Source organism: Lolium rigidum, chromosome 3 (assembly GCF_022539505.1).
Source record: "Lolium rigidum isolate FL_2022 chromosome 3, APGP_CSIRO_Lrig_0.1, whole genome shotgun sequence".
Classification (NCBI taxonomy): Eukaryota; Viridiplantae; Streptophyta; class Magnoliopsida; order Poales; family Poaceae; genus Lolium; species Lolium rigidum.
Window position 1 is genome coordinate 333045947 of NC_061510.1, and position 21397 is coordinate 333067343.

At 44.2% G+C, this 21397-nt stretch overlaps 1 protein-coding gene and 1 pseudogene across 1 annotated transcript; both read left to right on the top strand.

The window, feature by feature from the left end:
• The first annotated feature begins 1200 nt into the window (after positions 1-1200).
• LOC124700071 (non-specific phospholipase C4-like) lies at positions 1201-2903 on the top strand. Its single transcript, XM_047232262.1, is given in 2 exon segments — positions 1201-1679; positions 1682-2903. Coding segments are annotated over 2 exon segments (1545 nt in total). The 5' UTR covers positions 1201-1279; the 3' UTR covers positions 2827-2903.
• Positions 2904-15577: 12674 nt separating this feature from the next.
• On the top strand, positions 15578-21183 carry LOC124697068 (annotated as a pseudogene).
• The last annotated feature ends 214 nt before the right edge of the window (positions 21184-21397 follow it).

Below are 21397 nucleotides of genomic sequence, written 5' to 3' on the forward strand. Positions count from 1 at the left end.
GCGGGAAAAAAATCATCCACTTATTTATATTACTCGAAACGACTTGGCAGTCAGTCAAGTACAAGATCTCGGATAAGAGAGGGAGGGTATAGGGGGTACACGAGAGTATCACATAACAGAAAGGAAGAAAGAACGGAGCGAATCCACAGCCTCACGGTCTCCAACCGCAAAGCGCCATCGCCAAACGAGAAGATCATACGCGGCCCAACGAAAAGAACAACCTGCGGGGTGGCGGTGTTGTTGTTGAAAACCAAATCATTTTGGGTTTCCAAATCTGCCAGAGCAGCACTGCGGTCCCAGCCTGCCAAACGCTCGCCACAGCAGCTGGGGGTCGGGGCAGCTTCCCGATGGAGAAGCTACCAATAGGGATGGTCACCCCCAGTGCGGCCCATTTAGCCAATATGATTTCAAATATGGTGTCTTGGCTCTAGTTGAGTGGTGTATTCTTTTGTTCTCCCTCCCGTACTCTCCTGTGGTCTCGTTACCTTCCGTGCTCTAGGGTGAGCTTCTCCATTTTTCGACGGTACGATGCTCTTCGAACCGGAGCGAGGGAGCAGGGACCCCTTCGGAAGTGGAGACGGGCGGTGACTCGACAACTTGGCGGGCGTGCTATGGTAGACAGCTGGAGGCTCTCTTCAGCGGTGATCTTCGACATCTGGACAAGGCGTTTGCTTCACTGATGATCAGCGTTCGTTGCGGCTTTCTTCGCCTTGGAGCTTCCTCTATTTTATTTGCTTGTAGTTTCTTGGTTGTGTAAGCTGATTTCCTCAGCGTCTTATACCGTTAATTTAAAGCTGGGCTAAGGCTTTATGTTCAAAAAATACTCCCTGAACATGCAAATCAGAAAATGTGCCGTGGAATATACTCAAATGCTAAATTAGCTAGCACAGCGCAATCCCTGTTTCGAACACTTGGCAGCCAAGCCTCTCCGTTTTTTTCTTCTTCTGCGAGGAAGTGAAGTCAGGTGGCAAGCGTTGTCCTGCTCCTGTCATCTTCTTTATTGTTCATGTGCTCTTCTGCAAGGAATATCCCGCTCCAACACGATTGAGACTCTTTTGGAACTCTTCCATCTCCATACTCAACTCCACTCTCAGGGACTGGTGGGGTAGCTAGCTACTCTCTCTATGTATATATACTCATATTTATACACATTGTTCGTCTCCCAATTCTCTCCATCTCGGCGCTAGCTAGCAAGCTGCAGATTAATCCAAGCAAGCGAAGCTAGCGATCGCAAGAGATAGAGAGTTCAAAAGCAACTATAACCTGCTATCCGTTAAAAATGGCGGGAAAGATCAAGACGGTGGTGGTAGTGGTGCAGGAGAACCGATCCTTCGACCACATGCTCGGCTGGATGAAATCCCTCAACCCGGACATCGACGGTGTCACCGGCGCCGAGACCAACCGCGTCGTCGTCGCCGACCCTTCCTCCAAGACCGTCACCTTCGCCGACCGAGCTGAGTACGTGGACCCGGACCCGGGACACTCTGCGCAGGCTATCTACGAGCAGGTCTACGGCACGCCCTTCGTCGACAACCAGACCACGCCGATGACCCGGCCTGACGTCCCCTCGCCGCCGATGAGCGGCTTCGCGCAGCAGGCCGAGAAGGAGAAGCCGGGCATGGCGGAGACCGTCATGAACGGGTTCAGGCCGGACGCCGTGCCGGTGTACCGCGAGCTGGCGCGGAGTTCGCCGTGTGCGACCGCTGGTTCGCGTCCAACCCGGCGTCCACGCAGCCCAACCGGCTGTTCGTGCACTCGGCCACGTCGCACGGTCTGGTCAGCAATGACACCAAGACGCTGGTCGCCGGCTTGCCGCAGACCACCATCTTCGACTCACTCCACGACGCCGGCTACTCCTTCGGAGTCTACTACCAGTACCCACCGGCGGTGCTCTTATACCGGAACCTCCGCCAGCTCAAGTACGTCGGCAACTTCCACCCGTTCGACCTCGAGTTCCGGCGCCATTGCCGGGAGGGCAAGCTGCCCAACTACGTGGTCATTGAGCAGCGCTACTTCGACCTCAAGATCCTCCCCGGCAACGACGACCACCCGTCGCACGACGTGTCCGAGGGGCAGAGGTTCGTGAAGGAGGTTTACGAGGCGCTGCGATCGGGGCCGCAGTGGGAAGAGATGCTCCTCGTCGTCACCTACGACGAGCACGGCGGCTTCTACGACCACGTCCCCACCCCCGCCGTGGGCGTCCCCAGCCCCGACGGCATCGTCAGCGCCGCGCCATTCTTCTTCAACTTCGACCGCCTCGGTGTCCGCGTGCCGGCGTTCTTCATCTCCCCCTGGATCGAGCCTGGGACGGTGGTGCACAGGCCGTCGGGGCCGCAGCCGACGTCGCAGTTCGAGCACTCCTCCATCCCAGCCACCGTGAAGAAAATCTTCAACCTCCCGAGCTTCCTGACCAAGCGCGACGCGTGGGCCGGCACGTTCGACACCGTCCTCACGCGCGACACGCCGCGCACGGACTGCCCCGCCACGCTGCCGGAGGCGGTAAAGCTGCGAGCGACGGAGGCGGCAGAGCAGGCGCAGATCTCTGAGTTCCAGGCGGAGCTGGTGCAGCTCGGCGCGGCGCTCAACGGCGACCACGCCAAGGACGTGTACCCGCACAAGCTGGTGGAAGGCATGACGGTGAGTGACGCGGCCAAATACTGCAACGACGCCTTCAGGGCCTTCCTGGACGAGTGCGACCGCTGCAAGAAGTGCGGCATGGACGGGTCCCACATCCCCGCCCTGCCACCGACACCGTCGCCGCCGGCGAAGAAGAAGAGTAGCTTCCCTTCCAAGATGCTGGCTTGCTTTGCGTGTGGCCGTTCGTAGGCGTCGCGCGCGATTTAGACGCCTCGTTGGATTGTTTGTTGGAGTTGGACAGTGATCAGGACTGGTCGGTTGCTTGCTTCACGATTGTTAAGATTGATGATGTTGAAAAGGACTGCCTTTTGAATCAAGAACGGGGCTTGTCTATATCGCAGTCGACTCAGATTTTCCCAATGTTACTCACCCAAGAAAAGTGTAACCGTAGTTCCAAGAAAAAGTGCAACTCATTGCAGTTGCACACTGGCAGTAAAAATGCAACTGGAAATGGCTTGCGCTTATTTTAAAAAAATGTTGTTGTACTTTTTTTGGTGACTGAGAAATAGCAAATCTGCACAAATCATAAGGCAAACCGGATATGTTTGCAATTTCCACAAAACTTAGACCATGTTGGAGGCCTACTATTGAAACATTCTAATTTTTAGATTTTCTTTTGCTATATTCGATTGATTAAAATGAATACTTGGCGTTTAAAAAAATTAGATACAAACTGAAATACTACTGTGTGATAGACCGCTTAGAATAGCATATTCATAAAGTACTCTATGTTTTATGTAGCTTCCAACCACTTCTCACATTGACAGGTGGATCCTGCATTCCTGGGTCAATATATTCATGACTCAAAGTAACCTAACTTAAAGTGAGCAAATTTGTGTCGCTCCCAACCCACATTTTTTCGATAAAGAGAATATATTAATATTAAAAGATACCAATTACACTCAGCCTCTGCAACAACGCACCATCCTAATAGCACTACGGATGCACACAACCAAAAGTAGAAAAGAAAACTAAGAAACAAAAGTCCCGCTACAGTATCTCAAGCCTAACAACAACAATACATCCACCACCAAGACAATACCTGAAATACAGACTCTCCAAAAACGACGCCTTCAAGAAGAGAACAATGCTCTAACACCGTCATCGCCCGATCAAAGATCTTAGGTTTTCACCCTGAAGATAGTCTCCGCTCTCTAAACAATGCCTCCAACAAGGTCATTGCCAGGCACAACCAGTTAAGGCCAGACCTTGGGTTTTCACCCTGAAAGGTAGGACTCTGAACTTCGCCTGTGTTGTCGCCCCCACTTTCATACCGCTGTTGTGAAGCCCAAAACACCAAGCAAGTCCCTCAACAGCGCGGAGACTTGAACCTCCTTTAGCTAGTCCTCCCATCCAGCCTTCATGAAATTCTCTTCTTCCGACTTTCATCATGAATCCATAGTCACTTGATGTCAACACAGAAAAAGAGCTTCGCGCCGCTCCCTCCAGAACCAAACGGTCGGAATAAAAGCATGGGTGCGCGCGACCGAATACCACCCGATCTAGCAAACTACAGGCAAAAGATGCGCTGATGCATTTGCCGACGGAGCCTTCCGGAACTCAACACTCCGGCTAGATGAAAAGGATCAGCATCCGGTAGGTCTTCATCTTCGCAGAAGAAGAACCCTAGGACCACCACCTTCAAACCCAAAGCAGACGAACAGGCCCCCACGCCGCCATCCGCTGACCAACGATGACGAAGGAGAATTTGGTGGAGGCGGAAGCCGCAACACACCATCCTCGCCCCGCACATCGCCGCCCCCTTCCTCGCACCGCCAGCAGAAGCCGACGATGGATCTCGGCGGGCACAAGATCCAATAGCCGCCGCCACCACCATCCATCGTCGGAGGCCGTGGAGGAGGAGCCGCCGCCGCACATCCAGGGACGCCTCCCTAGACGCGGAGCACGCGGAGTGATACGTCTCCGACGTATCGATAATTTCTTATGTTCTATGCCATATTATTGATGATACCTACATGTTTTATGCACACTTTATGTCATATTCGTGCATTTTCTGGAACTAACCTATTAACAAGATGCCGAAGTGCCAATTCTGTTGTTCTCGCTGTTTTTGGTTTCGAAATCCTAGTAACGAAATATTCTCGGAATTGGACGAAACGAAGACCCAGGGGCCTATTTTGCCACGAACCTTCCGGAAGACCGAAGAGCATACGAAGTGGGGCCACGAGGTGGCCAAACCACAAGGCGGCGCGGCCAAGGGGGCCGCGCCGCCTGTGGTGTGGGCCCCTCGTCAGCCCTCCGACTCTGCCCTTCCGCCTACTTAAAGCCTTCGTCGCGAAACCCCTGATGCGAAAAACCACGATACGGAAAACCTTCCAGAGACGCCGCCGCCGCCAATCCCATCTCGGGGGATTCTGGAGATCTCCTCCGGCACCCTGCCGGAGAGGGGATTCATCTCCCGGAGGACTCTACACCGCCATGGTCGCCTCCGGAGTGATGAGTGAGTAGTTCACCCCTGGACTATGGGTCCATAGCAGTAGCTAGATGGTTGTCTTCTCCTCATTGTGCTTCATTGTTGGATCTTGTGAGCTGCCTAACATGATCAAGATCATCTATCCGTAATACTCTATGTTGTGTTTGTCGGGATCCGATGGATAGAGAATACCATGTTATGTTAATTATCAAGTTATTACATATGTGTTGTTTATGATCTTGCATGCTCTCCGTTATTAGTAGAGGCTCTGGCCAAGTTTTTGCTCTTAACTCCAAGAGGGAGTATTTATGCTCGATAGTGGGTTCATGCCCGCATTGACACCGGGACAAGTGATGAGAAAGTTCTAAGATTGTGTTGTGTTGTTGCCACTAGGGATAAAACATTGATGCTATGTCCGAGGATGTATTTATTGATTACATTACGCACCATACTTAATGCAATTGTCTGTTGCTTGCAACTTAATACTGGAAGGGGTTCGGACGATAACCTGAAGGTGGACTTTTTAGGCATAGATGCAGTTGGATGGCGGTCTATGTACTTTGTCGTAATGCCCAATTAAATCTCCCTGTACTTATCATGACATGTATGTGCATTGTTATGCCCTCTCTATTTGTCAATTGCCCGACTGTAATTTGTTCACCCAACATGCTTTTATCTTATGGGAGAGACACCTCTAGTGAACTGTGGACCCCGGTCCATTCTTTAATACTGAAATACAAATCTGCTGCAATACTTGTTTTACTATTTTCTCTGCAAACAATCATCTTCCACACAATACGGTTAATCCTTTGTTACAGCAAGCCGGTGAGATTGACAACCTCACTGTTTCGTTGGGGCAAAGTACTTTGGATTGTGTTGTGCAGGTTCCACGTTGGCGCCGGAATCTCTGGTGTTGCGCCGCACTACATCCCGCCGCCATCAACCTTCAACGTGCTTCTTGGCTCCTCCTGGTTCGATAAACCTTGGTTTCTTTCTGAGGGAAAACTTGCTGCTGTGCGCATCATACCTTCCTCTTGGGGTTCCCCAACGAACGTGTGAAATACACGCCATCAAGCTCTTTTTCTGGCGCCGTTGCCGGGGAGATCAAGACACGCTGCAAGGGGAGTCTCCACTTCTCAATCTCTTTACTTTGTTTTTGTCTTGCTTTATTTTATTTACTACTTTGTTTGCTGCATTATATCAAAACACAAAAAAATTAGTTGCTAGTTTTACTTTATTTACTCGTCTTGCACTCTATATCAAAAACACAAAAAAATTAGTATACTTGCATTTACTTTATCTAGTTTGCTTTATTTACTACTGCTAAAATGGCTACCCCTGAAAATACTAAGTTGTGTGACTTCACTAGCACAAATAATAATGATTTCCTATGCACACCTATTGCTCCACCTGCTACTACAGCAGAATTCTTTGAAATTAAACCTTGCTTTACTTAATCTTGTTATGAGAGAGCAATTTTCTGGTGTTAGTTCTGATGATGCTGCTGCCCATCTCAATAATTTTGTTGAATTGTGTGAAATGCAAAAATATAAAGATGTAGATGGTGACATTATAAAATTAAAATTGTTTCCTTTCTCATTAAGAGGAAGAGCTAAAGATTGGTTGCTATCTCTGCCTAAGAATAGTATTGATTCCTGGACTAAATGCAAGGATGCTTTTATTGGTAGATATTATCCCCCTGCTAAAATTATATCTTTGAGGAGTAGCATAATGAATTTTAAACAATTGGATAATGAACATGTTGCTCAAGCTTGGGAAAGAATGAAATCTCTGGTTAAAAATTGCCCAACCCATGGATCGACTACTTGGATGATCATCCAAACCTTCTATGCAGGACTAAATTTTTCTTCGCGGAATTTATTGGATTCAGCTGCTGGAGGTACCTTTATGTCCATCACTCTTGGTGAAGCAACAAAGCTTCTTGATAATATGATGGTTAATTACTCTGAATGGCACACGGAAAGAGCTCCACAAGGTAAGAAGGTAAATTCTGTTGAAGAATCCTCTTCCTTGAATGATAAGATTGATGCTATTATGTCTATGCTTGCGAATGATAGGACTATTGTTGATCCTAATAATGTTCCATTAGCTTCATTAATTGCCCAAGAAGAACATGTTGATGTAAACTTCATTAAAAATAATAATTTCAACAACAATGCTTATCGGAACAATTCTAGTAATAACTATAGGCCATATCCTTATAATAATGGTAACGGTTATGCTAATTCTTATGGGAATTCTTACAACAATAATAGGAATACACCCCCTGGACTTGAAGCTATGCTTAAACAATTTATTAGTACACAAACTGCCTTTAACAAATCTGTTGAGGAAAAGCTCAATAAAATTGATATTCTTGCTTCTAGAGTTGATAGTCTTGCCTCTGATGTTGATCTTTTGAAATCGAAAGTTATGCCTAATAGGGATATTGAAAATAAAATTGTTACTACAGCAAATGCCATCCAAGTTAGAATTAATGAGAATATAAGATTAATGGCTGAACTGCGTGCTAGGTGGGATAGAGAAGAAAATGAAAAACTAGCTAAAGAGGAAAATGTAGCTAAAGTTTGGACTATTACCACCACTAGCAATGCTAATGATTCATATGTTGCTGCACCTCCTACTATCAATGGTAAAATAATTGGTGTTGGTAATGCTTCTACTCCTAGTGCAAAGCGCGCAAAATTACCTGAAACTGCTAAAACTGCTGAAACTGCTCGTGATAAAACCGCTGAAATTTTTTCCAACCTTGGGGATGATAATCCCATTGCTTTAGATTGTAATGATTTAGATTTTGATGATTGCCACATCTCTGAAGTTATAAAGTTCTTACAAAAACTTGCTAAGAGTCCCAATGCTAGCGCTGTAAACTTGGCTTTCACAAAACATATTACAAATGCTCTCATAAAAGCTAGAGAAGAGAAACTAAAACTTGACACTTCTATTCCTAGAAAGCTAGAGGATGGTTGGGAGCCCATCATTAAAATGAGAGTCAAAGATTTTGATTGTAATGCTTTATGTGATCTTGGTGCAAGTATTTCTGTTATGCCTAGAAAAGTCTATGATATGCTTGACTTGCCACCATTGAAAAACTGTTATCTGAATGTTAATCTCGCTGATAATGCTAAAAAGAAACCTTTGGGGAAAGTTGATAATGTTCATATTATGGTTAACAATAACCTTGTCCCCGTTGATTTTGTTGTCTTGGATATTGAATGCAATGCATCTTGCCCCATTATATTGGGAAGACCTTTTCTTCGAACCATTGGTGCTACTATTGATATGAAGGAAGGTAATATTAAATATCAATTTCCTCTCAAGAAAGGTATGGAACACTTCCCTAGAAAGAGAATGAAGTTACCTTATGATTCTATTATTAGAACAAATTATGATGTTGATGCTTCATCTCTCGATAACACTTGATATACACTTTCTGCGCCTAGCTGAAAGGCGTTAAAGAAAAGCGCTTATGGGACACAACCCATGTTTTTACTACAGTATTTTTGTTTTATATTTGTGTCTTGGAAGTTGTTTACTACTGTAGCAACCTCTCCTTATCTTAGTTTTGAGTTTTGTTCTTTGATACTCCCTCCGGTTCAAATTAATTGCCTCAAAATGGATGTATCTACACACTAAAACATGTCTAGATACATCAACTTTTGGGCTATTATTTTGAACCGGAGGGAGTAGTAAAGTAAGTACTAGATTTGGATTACTGCGCAGTTCCAGATTTCTTTGCTGTCACGAATCTGGGTCTACCTCCCTGTAGGTAGCTCAGAAAATTAAGCCAATTTACGTGCATGATCCTCAGATATGTACGCAACTTTCATTCAATTTGAGCATTTTCATTTGAGCAAGTCTGGTGGCCTAATAAAATCCATCTTTACGGACTGTTCTGTTTTGACAGATTCTGCCTTTTTATTTCGCATTGCCTCTTTTGCTATGTTGGATGAATTTCTTTGATCCATTAATGTCCAGTAGCTTTATGAAATGTCCAGAAGTGTTAAGAATGATTGTGTCACCTCTGAACATGTGAATTTTTATTATGCACTAACCCTCTAATGAGTTGTTTCGAGTTTGGTGTGGAGGAAGTTTTCAAGGATCAAGAGAGGAGTATGATGCAATATGATCAAGGAGAGTGAAAGCTCTAAGCTTGGGGATGCCCCGGTGGTTCACCCCTGCATATTTTAAGAAGACTCAAGCGTCTAAGCTTGGGGATGCCCAAGGCATCCCCTTCTTCATCGACAACATTATCGGGTTCCTCCCCGAAACTATATTTTTATTCCGTCACATCTTATGCACTTTGCTTGGAGCGTCGGTTTGTTTTTGTTTTTGTTTTGTTTGAATAAAATGGATCCTAGCATTCACTTTATGGGAGAAAGACACGCTCCGCTGTAGCATATGGACAAATATGTCCTTAGGCTTTACTCATAGTATTCATGGCGAAGTTTCTTCTTCGTTAAATTGTTATATGGTTGGAATTGGAAAATACTACATGTACTAATTCTAAAATGTCTTGGATAATTTGATACTTGGCAATTGTTGTGCTCATGTTTAAGCTCTTGCATCATATACTTTGCACCCATTAATGAAGAAACACTTAGAGCTTGCTAATTTGGTTTGCATATTTGGTTTCTCTAGAGTCTAGATAACATCTAGTATTGAGTTTTGAACAACAAGGAAGACGGTGTAGAGTCTTATAATGTTTACAATATGTCTTTTATGTGAGTTTTGCTGCACCGTTCATCCTTGTGTTTGTTTCAAATAACCTTGCTAGCCTAAACCTTGTATCGAGAGGGAATACTTCTCATGCATACAAAATCCTTGAGCCAACCACTATGCCATTTGTGTCCACCATATCTACCTACTACATGGTATTTATCCGCCATTCCAAAGTAAATTGCTTGAGTGCTACCTTTAAAATTCCATCATTCACCTTTGCAATATATAGCTCATGGGACAAATAGCTTAAAAACTATTGTGGTATTGAATATGTACTTATGCACTTTATCTCTTATTAAGTTGCTTGTTGTGCGATAACCATGCTTCGGGGACGCCATCAACTATTCTTTGTTGAATATCATGTGAGTTGCTATGCATGTCCGTCTTGTCTCGAAGTAAGAGAGATCTACCACCTTTATGGTTGGAGCATGCATATTGTTAGAGAAGAACATTGGGCCGCTAACTAAAGCCATGAATCATGGTGGAAGTTTCAGTTTTGGACACATATCCTCAATCTCATATGAGAATAATAATTGTTGCCACATGCTTATGCATTAAAGAGGAGTCCATTATCTGTTGTCCATGTTGTCCCGGTATGGATGTCTAAGTTGAGAATAATCAAAAGCGAGAAATCCAAAATGCGAGCTTTCTCCTTAGACCTTTGTACAGGCGGCATGGATGTACCCCATTGTGACACTTGGTTAAAACATGTGCATTGCAAAGATCCGGTAGTCCAAGCTAATTAGGACAAGGTGCGGGCACTATTAGTATACTATGCATGAGGCTTGCAACTTGTAAGATATAATTTACATAACTCATATGCTTTATTACTACCGTTGACAAAATTGTTTCATGTTTTCAAAATAAAAGCTCTAGCACAAATATAGCAATCGATGCTTTCCTCTTTGAAGGACCATTCTTTTTACTTTTATGTTGAGTCAGTTCACCTATCTCTCTCCACCTCAAGAAGCAAACACTTGTGTGAACTATGCATTGATTCTTACATATTTGCATATTGCACTTGTTATATTACTCTATGTTGACAATTATCCATGAGATATACATGTTACAAGTTGAAAGCAACCGCTGAAACTTAATCTTCCTTTGTGTTGCTTCAATACCTTTACTTTGATTTATTTGCTTTATGAGTTAACTCTTATGCAAGACTTATTAATACTTGTCTTGAAGTACTATTCATGAAAAGTCTTTGCTTTATGATTCACTTGTTTACTCATGTCATTATCATTGTTTTGATCGCTGCATCCACTACATATGTTTACAAATAGTATGATCAAGGTTATGATGGCATGTCACTTCAGAAATTATCTTTGTTATCGTTTTACCCGCTCGGGACGAGCAGAACTAAGCTTGGGGATGCTTGATACGTCTCCGACGTATCGATAATTTCTTATGTTCTATGCCATATTATTGATGATACCTACATGTTTTATGCACACTTTATGTCATATTCGTGCATTTTCGGAAATAATCTATTAACAAGATGCCGAAGTGCCGATTCTTTGTTTTCTGCTGTTTTTGGTTTCAGAAATCCTAGTAACGAAATATTCTCGGAATTGGACGAAACGAAGACCCGGGGGCCTATTTTGCCACGAACCTTCCAGAAGACGGAAGAGCATACGAAGTGGGGCCACGAGGTGGCCAAACCACAAGGCGGCGCGGCCAAGGGGGCCCGCGCCGCCCCGTGTTGTGGGCCCCTCGTCGGCCCTCCGACTCGCCCTTCCGCCTACTTAAAGCCTTCGTCGCGAAACCCCGATGCGAAAAACCACGATACGGAAAACCTTCCGGAGACGCCGCCGCCGCCAATCCCATCTCGGGGGATTACGGAGATCTCCTCCGGCACCCTGCCGGAGAGGGGATTCATCTCCCGGAGGACTCTACACCTTCATGGTCGCCTCCGGAGTGATGAGTGAGTAGTTCACCCCTGGACTATGGGTCCATATCAGTAGCTAGATGGTTGTCTTCTCCTCATTGTGCTTCATTGTTGGATCTTGTGAGCTGCCTAACATGATCAAGATCATCTATCTGTAATACTCTATGTTGTGTTTGTCGGGATCCGATGGATAGAGAATATCATGTTATGTTAATTATCAAGTTATTACATATGTGTTGTTTATGATCTTGCATGCTCTCCGTTATTAGTAGAGGCTCTGGCCAAGTTTTTGCTCTTAACTCCAAGAGGGAGTATTTATGCTCGATAGTGGGTTCATGCCCGCATTGACACTGGGACAAGTGACAGAAAGTTCTAAGGTTGTGTTGTGTTGTTGCCACTAGGGATAAAACATTGATGCTATGTCCGAGGATGTAGTTATTGATTACATTACGCACCATACTTAATGCAATTGTCTGTTGCTTGCAACTTAATACTGGAAGGGGTTCGGACGATAACCTGAAGGTGGACTTTTTAGGCATAGATGCAGTTGGATGGCGGTCTATGTACTTTGTCGTAATGCCCAATTAAATCTCACTGTACTTATCATGACATGTATGTGCATTGTTATGCCCTCTCTATTTGTCAATTGCCCGACTGTAATTTGTTCACCCAACATGCTTTTATCTTATGGGAGAGACACCTCTAGTGAACTGTGGACCCCGGTCCATTCTTTAATACTGAAATACAAATCTGCTGCAATACTTGTTTTACTATTTTCTCTGCAAACAATCATCTTCCACACAATACGGTTAATCCTTTGTTACAGCAAGCCGGTGAGATTGACAACCTCACTCGTTTCGTTGGGGCAAAGTACTTTGGATTGTGTTGTGCAGAGTTCCACGTTGGCGCCGGAATCTCCGGTGTTGCGCCGCACTACATCCCGCCGCCATCAACCTTCAACGTGCTTCTTGGCTCCTCCTGGTTCGATAAACCTTGGTTTCTTTCTGAGGGAAAACTTGCTGTTGTGCGCATCATACCTTCCTCTTGGGGTTCCCCAACGAACGTGTGAAATACACGCCATCACGGAGCACCCAACCCACATGTGCATACAAACTTGTATGTTGATCTAGGAGTGTATGAAAATCATTTGAACTATTTAACTATTAAGATATTATTAAGCTCGATGTTATAATATTAAATCTCATATCAGACAAACTCGTCACACTATTGTATAAGTTTGACTGGAAATTACAAAGTTAAAACTAAATTTAACTTCTACCTAGCTACACTTTGTTCGTGTTCATTGCACCCCTTCCTTCTTCTGCCGGCCATCTTGCTCGCATGCATGATTCTTCAGAGGGAATGACGAGACTTCGGCGTCATTGTCGTCCTCCTCATCAGCCTTAGCTCCTCCTCCTCCTCGTCATTCTTCTTGTTGGAGTCACTGGATGTAAGTAGGGGGTGACAGCGGAAGCCACAAAAGGTTGACCGAGTCTAGGCTACCAGGTGGAGTTTCAAAGCCCTTCTCGTTCGCCTGGTCCATTGACATGTTCCGAAGAGAAATAATGTGCGACATTTTGGAGGAAAGCACAAAGAGATAGAGTAAGCAATTCCGGGTTGGGTGTTCTTGGATGGAAGAAAGGCCGGTCCATTTTTAAGATATATATTTAGTGTCCTATTAACTCCCACACCAACTTCTCACCGCTTGTAGATTGTATAGAGCTTGTTGCTTGCTTGATTTTCTTTTGGAGGTCCAAGGAAATCGGGGGTGACCTCTTAACTAAAAATGGCACATGTAAGCTTTGGTTTGTCTCGTTTCTAGATGCATGTACATATGTCGGAGGAACCTTGCCCTAACACACTAGGCCATCTGTTACCGTAATACCACCCTCACCAGGGCGAGACAGAGAATCTTGGTGCGGTCTAGAGGAGAGAGGGGCGATGGATGGTAATTTGCCTTGCGCCTCTTACGAGGAGAGACATTACATTACTACGTGGACTCGGTGTCTTGTGTCACGATATCCTTGCTCCAACACCGCTAGGCTTGATCTGACATCGCACATCTTCAAATCCTCTCGAGGCTACATTACTCTATCGATGTCCCCATTTATTCTTCCTACTCGCCTCTTCTAGCTCTTCACTTCTTTTCTCAATTATTAATTACCTAGTGCAAATCTAGTTTTTGAACTAGGGTTTTGCCTAGTACAAAACTATTTTAATGTTTTTAACTAGATTTTGTCCTAGTACAAATCTAGTTCATGTTTTTTGAACTAGGATTTTCCTAATACAAATTCAATTCAAAAGTTTTGGGCTAGGATTTTTCCTATTACTCTCATTCAAACACTTTAAAAAAGGATTTTTCCTGATACAAATATGTGAACTAGGGTTTTCCTAGCACTCTCATTCAAACTTGTCGAACTATGATTTTCTGCTTACTACTGGCAAAAATGTGTTTTATCTGAACCAACTATAAAAATTGGGGGAAATGACACCACTCACATACGATGCTCAATCCCCAGGTTTAATGAATATTCTCGTTTCTAGGTACCTTTTGGCTATTATCAAGTTTTGATCAAATTTCTAGAAATAGACCAAATTTGAACTACAAGTGTGTTATAGTTTTGTCCTAAAAATTTCCAAAAATCATTTTAAGGTATCCAACTAGGATTGTATGTAGTATATGCAATGAAATTTGAAATATTCAACCCTTTTCTATGAATGGTCATGCCAGCAATTTTGACCCCATTTTGGAGTCAACCAAAGAAAATGAAAAGAATGAACAAAGTGAAAAACTCGTGCATGCAGTCCTCTTATTTTTACTAGTTGCGATAAACTAACCATCTTGTAATATGATTTTTTTGAAGTGTCGTCAACTAGTGGGCGAACAATTACAAAAATAACCTCACAGATAGAAAGAATTACAACTTAGTCTAGTACTTTGGCAGCCTAAAACGACCTTGGAAAACGCGATCGGATCCAAGCTCGCCGACGACGAATCGCCTCCTGCCATGGCCACTCCTGCACCCATTGGGTACTCGGCCACTTGGAAGAGCATGGAACGCTATGCCAAGGTGCAAGTAGGTCTTCCGCTGCAAGAAGATGAATCTCGAGCAGCAGCTGCTGCCGAGAAAGGTGTGGCTAGCCTTCTGACCGAGGATAGCACCGGCGAAACGATACCGCCGCTAAGGAATCGTCATGAGGAGCACAGATTCCAGAAGCTTCCCACGCCATGGCCCGCCACAAAACTCCCTACTTTCTCTCCCTTGCCGCCATTTTGTATTTGTCAGGTTCATTTTGTATTTATCACATGAGCCAACAGAATCATTTTGATGAAAAAAAAGGCCGAAACGGTCTCCACACAAAAATATGTACTCCTCATTTTGATACTCCTATTGTTCGGAAATCATTTTGATAAAAACCTGCCAAAATTATCTGAACTCAAGGGATGGAGTACAAATGATTCGCAGAATTACTTGAACTCAAGGCCAAAATTATTTCTCTCGTGTGAGTTCAAACCAGAATTATTTGAACCCTTGAGTTGGGACGAGGAGGAGATAAACCCTGGTTTGACCGTTTAACCCCCGCGGGTGGAGGATAACGAGGGTTTAAACCGTTTTTTTTTTTTTGAACAAGTTAAACCGTTTCTTCGGGACTTCCATTCCCGTTCTCTTCTCCGGCTATCCGTCCATCCCCCAACCTACCCGTTCCGCCTCCGTCATGGCCATGGCCACCACCGCACTCCTCTCTTCTCCACTCCCACACCTCCAGCTCCTCCATTCCGCAGGCAGCCGGGCACCCACCTACTCCAATGTTCCCCCTCCCCCTCTCCTCCTCCGCCTTCGCCTACGAATTCCACGGGGCCCAGCTCCGGGATGGGCGCGCTCGGGTTCGGCAGGAAGGCGTACTTCATGGGGAGGAGCGAGCGCGCCGGCCGGTTGGCGCCACTCGTCGAGAGTCTCAGTGTGCGCCTCTCCTCCGCCAAGCTCATCGCACCCTAGGTCGCGGCCGAGGGCCTCTCCGTGCTCATCCACAGGGTGAGAAACTGGTCCTATTTCTGCCCTGTAGAAACTTAATTTACTTGACTGTATGCTTGAAAATTCTTAGAACCTGCACAATCAAGGAGGTCCGTCACCTCTTATTAGATGTCTTTTGGAGATTATTCTAATCTAGCTAATTAGAAAGGGAAACTCAAAGTGATAACGAAAATAATTGCTCGGACAGTGTTGTTCTTAGCTACAAGCCTGCAACACAGATCATCAAGCTTCTAGTCTCCCGCAGAACTTGAGCTTGATAATGTTATTTCTCTGCTCATTTGTTCCGCTTTTTTTTCTCTATAATACGAGCCACACAACCCCAGGTTCCACTAGTCAGATAGAACAGAACATTGTTGAAAGTCTGCGCTGCATTTGCCACCCGCGGCGCCACCAACAAGCACCATTATTCGAGCATGTTTGATAAAATTCAAACTATTTGGTGGAACCATTTAATGCTAGTCAAATCATTAGAGTGTACAAAAAAAATTGCAATAGTAAATGGTGGTGTCACACATCTGTAGTATTTTTTTTTGCGGGTAAAAAAGGAACTTTACTAATCAGGTGGGGTTACAAGATGATCTTGCTCTAGGATCTGAAGAACAGCTTCAGGTCCAGAATCTAACCATATTTCAGTGCGGTTTTCTAGCTTGGCAATATTTGCCAAACTGTGACTAACCCTAACCTGCGATCGTTACACTTTTGCAATAATCGAATCACGACTTTGACTAAATAAAGATTTGATCTCAGCAATCCAGTGGACATGGGGAGATCTGTCTTGTGAAGTAGAGTTGACGGCTTCAACGAGCTGAGAGCAGTCAGTCTTGATAATAATCGGTAGCTGGCTACGATGAACTGCCAACTCCAAACCTTCAGCGCATGCCCGAAGTTCAGTTTCAAGAGGGGTGGTACAATCTGCTAGGAACCAACACGCTGTAAAGATCGGACAGTATGGATTATGACTGTGGTTGGTACGGTTAATTCGCAATTATCAGCACCATCTTCTGTTCAGTAGGTTGATGTGTTCCTTGTGGTTTATTCATGTATAGGTTAGGTTCTTGAAAGAGGTGTTATTTTCAAGAAGTTGTTATGAAACTCTAATAAGACAGAATGCTAAGCGCAAGATGATGCACTTATCAATACCTACCGACAAGGCACTCCAAAGTACGTTATCATTTTTCCAAAAAGTATGTCTCAGAGCCCCGTTATGGCCCCTCATAAAAGTTCCACTGTGGTATATATCTCTTGAAATTTAATCTTTCTCTAACCAAATAGTTGCAGATGAAGACCATGTCTGGTGGTCTGAGCATATGTTGGCACAAGGGGTTCTGTCCTTTCCCTATCTCATTGAATCGTTTCCAATGCATCTTCTCTGCTCAGAGGCCAGTCATCTCAAGCCATTAATTGATTTTCCTGGGTGCATTGGAATTCCGAAGCCAAAGATAGCATCAGTTCTGCTGTCATTTCTTCCTATCATCCTTTCTGATATTGCAGGGAGAAGGTATAGTAAACGTACATAATTCTCAACTGAAACATTATGTTTCTGATAACTTCTGGACCCTGCAATATTGGTGTATCTCTAGACAATAAGTTTAATAATGTAATGTTATCCTATATGAAAATCTTGTAGGCTGGCATTGGACAAGAATATATTGGTAAGATGTTGCTGAAGTATCCATGGATTCTTTCAACAAGTGTCATTGAAAACTATGCGCATATGCTTGTTTCTTAAAAGAAAACAGGTCATTTTCCTATTATAATAAACATGGCTTTAGATCCTATTGTATGATGTGTTTGTTTGTAGTTTAACATAATTGGAAAATGTGTTAGTAAATCTGGTTTTTTTCTTTCAGATTTCCAGTACAGTCCTTGGTATTGCTGTGAAAAGTTGGTCTCATATTCTGGGTTGTTCAACAAGAAGAATGAACTCAGTTCTGATGCTGTTTGAGGATCTAGGCGTCAGTAAGAAAATGTCGGTCCCAGTTCTTACATCAAGTCCACAGTTGCTGATGAGAAAACCAAATGAAATTCTGCAGGTGTGTAGATATTCATAGGCTTTGCTTTCCACAACCACTGTTAATGATGGAAAATCTACTTTTACTTAGTTTTAGCTCTCCTTTCCCTATTTTGGAAACACTAACCAACTGTCACTAAAAAGGGATATTTTGTTAGACACTATTATAGTGGTTCCTTTAAGTTTCCATCGGTAACAGATTTCATCATTATCTTCTTGAGTTTTGCAATTTCACATTGTTCCCAACTAATCAAGATAATTTTTCCTAGGATTGGAACTTAGGAGGCATGAATGCGGTGGCCAACCTCACCGTCTGATATACATGTATTGCATACTTTCGTGTCAGTCTGCAATAGTATCCACGGAGCAAAGTCTTTTACTCACATGGAGATCCAAAATTGGGATGATCTTCAGTCATTTGCTTTTCACCCGTGTCTATATCCTCTAATAGCTGATACCTTGTTGGTACTAACTCGTTTTCCTATTGTCTCAGGTTGTTATCTTTTTCGAGGATATGGGTTCTGAACTTTTCATAAGAAAGCAGTAGCAAAAATCATATGTAGATCTCTAGAAATAATCTGCTTCCGATGTTGACTATACTCTCAAGAAGAAAATAGATTTCTATTGACTTAGGTGTTTCTGAGTGTCATCTTTCTCATATCATTAGGAAGTATCAAGATCTTTTGTTGTTGGACATAAATCGCACATTGCTCCCCAGGTATGAACACGCAAAAATGGTTTTACTACAAAGGTTTAGTCAATGCAGCTGATATGTGTTTACTTCTTGCAGACTTGTAAATGTCTTCATCTCGCTGCTCCTCTAGGTACTAGTAGATATACTAGGCAGGCTATGTACCCTGCACCAGATATAGTCCTTAGAACTCAAATCCTGCGCAACTAACATGTATTTTACCTAAATTTGGGCAAACTTTATACAAGTCTTGCAAATAAATAAATACATTGCACTACTCTGTGAAATGTACCTAACAGCTCGAAAACTTTAACCAGCCATACTGCTCTGGCTATCCACTTCTTATCGATCCTTGCTGGTGAAGACCTGCTATTGAAACTACTAGCAAAGAAAGTGTGCCACCAGTAAATTACTATTTGTAAAGCAGTTGAATTGCGCTTTTTACAAGATAGGATGAATTGCTTGTGTGTGTTAGTGTGCGTTTGGTTTCAAACCAGAGGAGGGATGGGATGGGATGATCCCCTTTTTATATGCGTTTGGTTATAAACTGTGAGGGATGGTATCATCCACTCAAGAGAATATACTCTAAATATGCTGAATCAAGTGATCCCTTAGAATTGGCCAGCTCTCTCCATCCCTGTTTTTCTAATCTGTGGACCGACTCCTAATTCCTCTCATACTCTTTGTTATTCCTGGCTCGATCCCGTCGCCGTGCGACCACCTTACATCTCTCCCAACGTCAATACATACTAGACATCTTATCTCGCGCCGGAATGCGTGATTGCCAACCCTCCTTTACTCCCATCGACACTAAACCTAAACTCGCTGCCTCTAGCGGCAACACCTTTTCCGATCCTTTTCACTATCGCAGCCTTGCCGGGGCTCTTCAATACATTACTCTCACTCGACCAGAAATTTCATATGCTGTACAACAAATCTGCCTTCATATGCATGACCCCCGTGATTCTCACTTCCAACTCATTAAACGAATTCTTCGATACCTAAAGGGCACAATAGATCTCGATCTTGTTCTTCACTCCACTTCCTCACACCAACTGGTTGCCTACTCGGATGCCGATTGGGCTGGATGCCCGGATACACGACGGTCTACTTCAGGGTTTTGTGTATATTTGGGTGATAACTTGGTGTCTTGGTCCTCTCGCCGGCAACCCACGGTTTCACGCTCGAGTGCTGAGGCTGAATACCGTGGCGTCGCCTCTGTCGTTGCTGAAACCTGTTGGCTGCGACATCTTCTACAGGAGCTTCATCGTCCAGTGCACACTGCTACTATTGTTTATTGCGACAATGTCAGTGCAGTATATTTATCAGCAAACCCGGTTCAGCATCGCAGGACAAAGCACATTGAGCTGGACATACACTTTGTGCGGGAGAAGGTGGCCATTGGAGCAGTCCGTGTTCTTCATGTACCCTCCAGCTCTCAGTACGCAGATATATTCACCAAGGGGATCCCTACATCATTGTTCCAGGAATTCAGATCCAGTCTTCACGTCGACTACCCTCCTAGTTCAGACTGCGGGGGCTTGTTAGGCAACCGACCTAGTCGGCCCATTAGGCCAGATTGTGGCGGTTAGGGTTTAGTCTTGACTCTCACGTTAACTTGTAACTCACGTTGATCCATCAATATATATACGTGTATGTTGAGACGAGGAGAGCCATCGAGCCTCACGCGATTCAATCTGTTTCAGTGTGGTCTGATTGTAGTCATAGCCTAATCTACTTTGGAGTCAATCTCCTATTCATGGTACTCAATTTCTGGTTTTACTGTTTGATGTTTAGCTAAGTTCACTAGTCAAAGATATACACTAATATGCTGTCTTAACTCTTTCAACGCTGCTCAATGATCTCAAGATTCTCCCCACTTCTGGGTTACGGTATCGAGCTTGCTATGAAACCAAAAGTTGAGTTTCTGTTACGAACCATGAAGATGACTCTGAAAGCGATTGTGGAATATCCTAGGTACTTCAGCTAGTCTCTGGAGAAGACAAAACCATGGTTTTGGGGTAATTAAGGGCAGAATAATAGACTTCAGTCTGGCAGCCATATTTTCAGAAAACGGTGAGGTTTTTGCTGAAGAGTACTTAGGGATAGAAACATTACCTGTGGCACCTTCTCTACAATCAAGCAAAGGTGGTTAATCTCTGGACTTATATCAAGCGCTAACCATGTTACAATTCCTGATTATATAGCTTTATGCTTCCATCTGGGAATGTTTTCCAGATGGGAAGCCACTTCTCTGGTGTTCAGCATTCAGAAGGTAACGCACTAGTTACCTCATGAAACAGGAATAACGTGCGTTCTCCGCAGCAGGGACAATGTGTATGGGCTCTTGGAGATATTGTTTGGCACTTTATCTGTGGCATGAATGGTGACGGTACTGCAGGATTCACAAGTTTGGCAAGAGCTGCTGATACAGTGAGTGCAAGGGTTGGCCTTCAGTTCCCGAGTCTGGTGTCAATGGCCATATCCAGAAGGACAAGGTCGGGGTCTGAAGATCGTGCAGTGAAAGGATGTTGTCTGGGGTTTGAGCTCATTGAGAGGCTTCGGTTCAACGAGAATGAGCTGATACAGACAAGAAGCACAAGGGTCACGCCTTCTGCCTGCCGACAAGGGCTCGGTCTACTTCTAGATCAGCCCTCCCTCCCTAGGCGCTATGGTGGTGGTTCACCAGCGCAGTCCTGGTATCATGGTCTCAGTCTTGGGGATGCCCGGCAGCTGCCGTGAAGCGGGCTCGAGGCCCTATGCTCCGCTTCTTCGCCATTCATGGTTGGAGTCTGGGTGAGGGGAGTTTGATGTTGTTGTGGTAGGTTGGTTGATGAGAAAGGGTGTGTTCTTTTGTTTTCTTGGCCTATCAGCTAGCTGTTGCACTGGACATACTGTATATACTTTGTAATTGTTGGTGGGTTGCACTATCTAGCTCTTTTGTAACGAAAATGAC